Raw genomic sequence first — 7,329 nt, 5'->3', positions numbered from 1 at the left:
TTGCAAAACAATGACTCAAAGTCATGTTCTCACTGTTGAATTTTTGACTCACTGACTTCAAACCAAGTAATGGCTGCTTACATCTGTCAGTTTTGTTGTTCATTACAAGTGAAAATATTGTTTCATGGTTATATTGCAAAGGCAGAACTGAACAATGTTAGTTTTCTATTGCAACACCAGATGCTATTTTTTTTTATTTGTGATTTTAAGACTACTTGGCATGGGTTTAGCCATCGATTATGCTTCCGTTTATTGGTTAAATGGACAGCACAAATCCCATTTGGGAACTGATTTAAACCATGTTCAAACCAATGTCAGAGCTGTCTGGTTCTATTATCTTTTATGTGCATTTAATTAACTGCTTCTCCTCTAACAGAAAGTTTATTGTCATCTTTTGTATTTTACGTGTCCATTTTGCAACAGTTATGCTTGGGTATCGTGGACAAAATTCAATTTAGTTGAGCTTGCTTTATATATATTAAATCATAGACTTTGATAAGTAATAAGTGATAACAGTAATAACAGTAATAACTGATTAAATACACACTATATGTCAGCTTAGGCCAGAAAACTATAAAGACTTTAATTTTCACCTCCACATTCCCCTCTAATGATTATTTAAATAATTAGCCTGCAGCTTTAGAGGAACATGCTTAGATTTTAGATGGACTGTTATTTGTGCCATACCCATTCATTTCCAGTTGATGGCAGCAACACTGTAGAGGAGGATCTAATCCCCTGCAAATAAAGGAGCAGAGAAAGAAGCAGGGGCTGGACAATGAAGAAGTTTGTTGTGATAGAAGAAGAATGCGACCTTCAGGTGCATCTTGTAAGCTACTAATTTAGATGACAGGAAGGCTGTGTGCTCAAGCCTTTAAAAAAAAATAGTAAATTAGGAGGATTTGCTTTTTTTTGGATTGTTTTATTTAACATATTTTAGAAGAAAGACAGAAGTAACACTGCAGCTGTACTACTGGCCAGGGCTATCACAATGAATTCTAGTCCACCTAAAATAATCAGAACACCCCCACCTCCCAAACAAAAAATGGCAATGGTTTTATTTCATTGTTGTGGAATTCACTTAGGATAATTTCAGTTTTAGAAGATATTTGAAGTGTCTTCACCCGCTAAAACGAGGTGGGAAAACCTTTAGGGTGGGGTAAGTTGGTGTTATCATCAATCATTCAATATTTAAGGTAAAGAGACCTCCTCATGCTGTGCAAAGAAACATTCAAAATCTAAATCACTATCACCTTAAGTAATTAGAGGGTAATTTGTTTATCTGATGCATTGTGGGACTATAGCCTACGTTTGACAGCATTAAAAAGTTCCCATCTATTGTTGATTACCACAAACGTCTGCCGAGTTGCAATATTCCCGATGGTCCCTGAAGGCAACAGCAGAGGATGAAGGAAACCTGGTAACGCTCTCACAAAGCTAACGTTATCTGTGTGCTGCTAAGCCCTGTGAACGCATCAGCTTTGTCAACATGCACTTAAATGTTTACCTAGGCTGTCTACCATCAAACATTTACCTCGTATCTTCTTCAAAAGCGTGCTAATAGATTCATCATGCAGTGTTTTAACGAGCCGAGCTAGCCAGGCTGGCAGACTTTTTTCTCGTCGTAGCCACAATCAGTTGACCAGCTAACCAGAACGAGTTGTTGTTAGCTTAAGCTATCTCGGTGAATATGGCGATTGTGTCTGGCTCCTGCGCCAGGGTAAACGGGTCTAGAAATGGGCCCTCTGTGTCGGCTACGCCTTCTGGATCCGTTGGACAGTCTCAGCCCATGATAGCGGTATGGGAATGGCAGGATGACCTGGGCTATTGGCGGCCTTACAGCGGCAAAGTGAGCGCCTACATCGAGCGGTGTCTGTCACCGCGGGGCCAGAGAGGAGGAGCACCCGGCTCAACGAGCATCTGTCTCGGACAATCAGACCCCAGCCTGTCGCCTTATCTCATTGACATACCAAGCTTGAAACAATTTCGACAGGACACAGGTGAGCCTATCTCATACATTTAACAAGTTCAAGTTAGCTTTCATCTGTGATCATATTTATAATGTTGTGCCTCGAAACCTTGTAAATACACCAGGCCCGGCTGGCCACGCTAGCCACTTAGCGTTAGCTTATAGGGGCGCTGTTGTTTTGATAAGTGTTTACATAGCTGCAAGCTAAGATTAGCCAAGTAAAGGATGAAGTTGTGAAGTTAGCCGGCTCTTAAATTCCTTTGTTTTGTTTAACTTGTCTATATAACCTTGCTGCAACCCGTCACATGACTGTAACATCAGCATATTGTTTTGCTTCTTTTAGCTCAATTGATTCGAGGTAATTAGTTTGAATGAGGGGCAGTAGAGCTTGTAAATTAACAATGACAAACCAGTGTTACAACGAGCGTGTAGCAGTTTCAATGTTCCTCCGGACAATGCTAAGAAATTACTTTAAAACAAAATCATAAAGTAGTAGCATCAGCCAAATGAATGAAGTGGCTGCCATGAGGGATGAGCTTGCATTAAGGCAAGGATTATATGGGATTTACATTGCTGACATCTACATGTAAGGGTACTTAACTGTGAGGACTTGGCACTTTGCCCTGTTATGACTCCACTTTGGGATTTAGCCGAAAATGTGGATTTATTTTTACATGTAATGCTTGAATAGTGCAGCTGTAGTTTAGTGCACTAATTGACAATCACTTTTCTAATTTCAGGTAAGACACGGTCAGTACGTCGGTCCCTGTTTGCCCAGTCCTCAGGCCTCGGCAGTGGTGTCTACTGGGAATGGGCCAATGACGAAGGAGGGTGGACTCCATATGAGACGCGAACCTCTATCCTTTTGGAGCACAGCTATCAGGCCCGTCAAGGCACCGCAGATTTGGGCCCACATGGATACAATTACATAGTGGATCTAACTTCCCTGGCCCAAGTTAATAAAGCCACAGGCTTCAGGCGGCAAGTGCGACGCCAGTGTAACCTCCCATACCCGCTGGCCTCCTCTGGCCCCCCGGCCATCCCCTCGGGCCCTGCGTGCTCCTGCCAGCAGTGTTTGAGCCACAGCAGCACAGGACCCATGCCCAGCCGTTCACGACATTCCTTTTCATCAGGGAGTCTGAACCGGCCCAGCCTCCAAGGGACAGGGAGGGCTGCAGCGGCTCACCCCACTTCTGTCTACTCGCCATACCCTAGGAGACCCCTCTCTGTTGGGGGAATGTCTTGGGGCAGCCCCTGGCCCCCACCACCTTCTGGTAGTCAACTGTCTGCACCGCTTCTGACCAGCTCTTCCAGTGCAAATGGGTTAAGGTTGGTATCTGACATGACATCTGTGTTGGATTGTGACTTGGTTTGCAGTTAAATGCAGACAGGTTAAAGTAACACAATGGCAATGATGTGTTTCTTTTGTTCATTTAGCTGTCTGGGGATGCATGACATGGGCTGCTCTCCACCCATCCCTCCCCTTCCCCATTGTCTTTCCTGTCTGTTGCCACCTTGACCTATCCTGTAAAACAGGAATGACAAAAACTGCTGTGTAGCTGCAGCCCCGCAGTGGTATGTGTTTTGGCTCAGTATGTGTGACTCCAGCTTTCCTTCTTTTGTGTTCCCGACAACATAAAAAACTATTTTCAAAGACAAAATTGCCCACTGAAGTGGTATTGTGAATATGCAGTTCACTTGCAATTTCTCTTGGCTCTGATTTTCTTCAACATTAAATTTCATTTGGTCTGTTCTGAGCCACTGGAAATGAATAACAGCATTGTAAAATGCTAGATGTTCTCTGCCTAGTACATAATCTGGTCTGTGTTATGGGCCCATGTTTGTAGTGATTGCTCACACTTCTTAGAGGTTACTGTGGAAGGTGTTGCAAATAATAGATAACAGCATGCATTGTGTTGTTTCATAGCCTAAAAGAGCTCTGCCTATTCAGCATACAGTGGCTTCAGAAAATATTAGACCTTCACTTTTTGCACAGTTTGATGTAGATTTAATTTCAAATTGATAACATTGCCATTTTGCCCATAATTTACAGTCAATATCCCACAATGAAAAAGTGAAAATATGTTTGTAGATAGTTTTGCAAAGTAATTACAAATCATAAACTGAAATCTCTCATTTACAAAAGTTTGCAGACACTGATCAGATTCATCCTGTTTGCTTTAATTATCCTTGAGATGTCTTAAGAACTTGATTGAAGTTGTGGTGGAAATCTATAAATGAACAGTTGACAGAATGATCAAGTTGTCTTTATATATTTTAATAAGAGCGTTGCAAAGGATCAGTGTACAGTCACACTGAGTGCAATTGCAGACTGATATCGAACAAAGAAAAAAGAAAGAGAAGGAGACAGGGTCAGGATGTGTGTGTAAACAATTCTGGCTGCCATTCTGACTGTCTAACTGCCAAGAAGAAGCAGGGGGAAGAACCAGCTGGAAGAACGACTGTCTCAGCAGCAAACCATCAATCTGGTCTATATGGTATACGGCTAGACGGAAGCCACTCTGAGTAAAAGCTGTATGACAGCCTGTTTGGAGTTTGCCCAACAGCATTTAGAGGACTCTTAAGAGAATGAGAGAAAAGATCCTCTGGTCTGATGAGATGAAAATTGAACTTTTTGGGCAGAACTCCAAACACTATGTCTGGCAAACATCATCATCATCATCACCTGTCTAATACGGTAGTGGGGGGGGGTCCTCAGTGACAGAGACTTGTCAGACTTGAGGGAAGGATGATTGGAACCTAATGCGTAGAGGTTCTTGAAGAAAACCTGCTGAGACTGAGTTGACTATTCAGCTTTCAGCATGACAATAGCCCAAGCATAAAATGCTGGAGTGTCTTTGGGACAAGTCTTTGACTGTCCTTGTGTGGCTCAGCCAAAGCCCAGACTGAAACCCCATAGAACATCTGTGGAGAGACCTGAAGATGGCAGTTCACAGACACTTCCCGTCCAATCTGACGGAGCTTGAGAGGATCTGCCAGGAAGAATGGGATAAACTGCCTGAATCCAGTTGTGCAAAGCTTGCAGAGACTGGAAGCTGTAATTGCTGCCTAAGGGGGCTCCTACAAAGTGCTGAATCAAGCCTCTGAATGCTTTTGTAAATGAGAGATTTCAGTTTCAGACTTTTATTAAATTTACTAAAATAAAAGGGGAAAAAAAACATTTGTTTTCTTTAGTAGTGGCTACTTTCCTTTCAGCATACATGTTCTTGTTATGTTGCATGCCATTAATGTGGTTGTTGTTGGAGCCTATATAGTTCAGATACCAGGCATGCAGCACACAGCTTCCTTTAGACAGCAGGTTGACTGAGGCCTCATTTTATCAGTCACACATTTCCTCCTATTGTGTTATCATGTCCTCTTATGTGGGAGTGATCTGAGTGATGAGCGTAACATATCCAAACAGGAATTTTTATGTTATTTAAATGTTCATTCACATCTTTTTTTCTTTTTTTTTCCTTTTCAAGCTGTACTCTTTGTCATTTTGTCATTTTGGTTAGAGCGCAGGATTACCTGACTACAAAAATGAAGATCAACAGTATTATTGCTATAACACTTAGTCAGTGAGTTGATGAGTAGTGTGACAGAAAACAGAACAATTATTTTGATAAAATGCCAAACATTTTCTGGACCCAGCTTCTTCATTGTGAGGATTTGCTCCTTTCTCAGTTTTACATAAATGTAATATCCTCCCTCTGACAATTGGAAGATATCTCATTGGGCTTTGGGAAAATCCTGAAGAGCATTTTTCACTTTTTATAGAGTAATTGTTGATTAAAGAACTAATGAAGAGATGAATCAGCAAATAAGATAACCGCAGCCCTAAACTGGACTCGCTTTAGAGTTCTCTTTTACGTCAGTACTGAGAATTGTTCGTTTTCCTTCCTGGAAGCCTGTTTTCCACAGTAAGCTAATTTGTTGGGTACATATCCATCAATATATTGACTGTTGAGTCACACTCCCTAGTTGCACATGCGTTCAATGTTGAGTTGTTTTTAATCAATCTCAGACCCTCATAGTTGTTCGCTGCACAGTCTGAAGATGGTCACTTTTTCAGATACTTAAGTAAAGTTAAATAAATCTTTACAGTTAATTTAGGAGCTGGTTGTATTTTCTTGTCTTGATCTGGTGCCAAAGCCATTTCTTAATGTCACTGTATTTAAACGGTCTAATCCTGTGAAGTGGACTGGAAACTTAAATGGTTCTAATGGTTTTTGTTTTGTTCTCCCTGTCTGTTTAATTGCTGCTGTTTTTCCTGACTGACTGTTTCTCTCCTTGTTTCCTGTCCTGCAGCGTTCCCTCTATCTCTGTGCAGCTGAACGGATCCACCAGCGTGAGCTCTGCCCTGGCAGGTAAACGGGCCACTCACCATCCATCCTCACTGTGACCTCTGCTCAGTCTGTTCTGCACCACACTTTCGGAGTTGGTTACAGTTTTTATTGAGTGTAACGTTAGTGGTTTATGTGCCACCCCTCTGCATGTGTCTTGTGGGTGTCAGTCTGTTTAGGAATAACATGGAGGAGGGAGTTAAAAATAAAAAGCAAACACACCCTAAATGTTAAGCAAGCTTGAAAAGCATGAAACTGAAAAGAGTCGGGGAAATGATGTCCCTTTTATTGTTGAATCCATCAGAGAGGCCTCTGTTTAGCAAGAACCAACATAATGCAGCTTGTTGGCTCAGTATATATGAAAACAGCCCCCACACAGGAGGCTTGTCTTTTATTGAGATCCTACACAGGTTTCCTCATGTTGTATAAACCACTTGGCCCTGGATGCAAAGGATGATTGACTTCAGTTTTCAGTCCTCATACTGAAAGATAGTAGTTGTCCCACAGCTCCACCCACTCTGGTTTTTGATTGATGGATCAAGGCTAAACAACATAATAGACGGGTATGCGCACTATTACTCATACAACTAATACAATATGTCCTTATAGTCTGTTAGTACACATGATTTGGATTTCTGACAGTCATTTGAATGTTGCTGTAAAAATGTATTAATGACAGATGGATTTGTTACGATGGTGAAAATGAGATGGGAGGTTGTTTTCTCCAACAGCAACACTTGTTGTCATGACTTACAGAAAGCTGAATGTGCTGCAGTGTTTCACTTTCACTCACACCCATTTCGGTACAGCTGTTTTAAATGAATCACTGACATGCTTACCTAATACTCACCTTTGAGCTTATTTTTGAAAAGGTTTTATTTTTCGTATTTTTAAAAGGACATCGCTCTATATAAAGTTCTCAAATAAAAGATTTCATTCATTCAAAAATTTCATACAGAATCCTAAAATCATATATTATCAGATACATCGACATACAGGATGGTAGGGTCAGCA

General features: G+C 41.3%; 1 protein-coding gene across 2 annotated transcripts in view; it reads left to right on the top strand.

Annotated features, from left to right (window-relative positions):
* The first annotated feature begins 1,395 nt into the window (after nucleotides 1-1,395).
* Nucleotides 1,396-7,329, top strand: part of dtx2 (deltex 2, E3 ubiquitin ligase) — a 16,367-nt gene continuing 10,433 nt past the window's right edge. For both annotated transcript variants that reach the window (XM_023430921.2, XM_023430920.2), the window contains exons 1-3: nucleotides 1,396-2,000; nucleotides 2,710-3,298; nucleotides 6,281-6,339. In XM_023430921.2, coding sequence (XP_023286689.1) covers nucleotides 1,691-2,000; nucleotides 2,710-3,298; nucleotides 6,281-6,339 — 958 coding nt within the window. In that variant the 5' untranslated portion in view covers nucleotides 1,396-1,690. The remainder of the gene's footprint in view (nucleotides 2,001-2,709; nucleotides 3,299-6,280; nucleotides 6,340-7,329) is intronic.

Source organism: Seriola lalandi, unplaced genomic scaffold (genome assembly GCF_002814215.2).
Source record: "Seriola lalandi dorsalis isolate HSWRI2012SDOR001 ecotype SW California unplaced genomic scaffold, Sedor1 jcf7180002054914, whole genome shotgun sequence".
Classification (NCBI taxonomy): Eukaryota; Metazoa; Chordata; class Actinopteri; order Carangiformes; family Carangidae; genus Seriola; species Seriola lalandi.
Note: the sequence above shows the minus strand (reverse complement) of the source record. Positions and strands in the feature narration are given on the sequence as shown.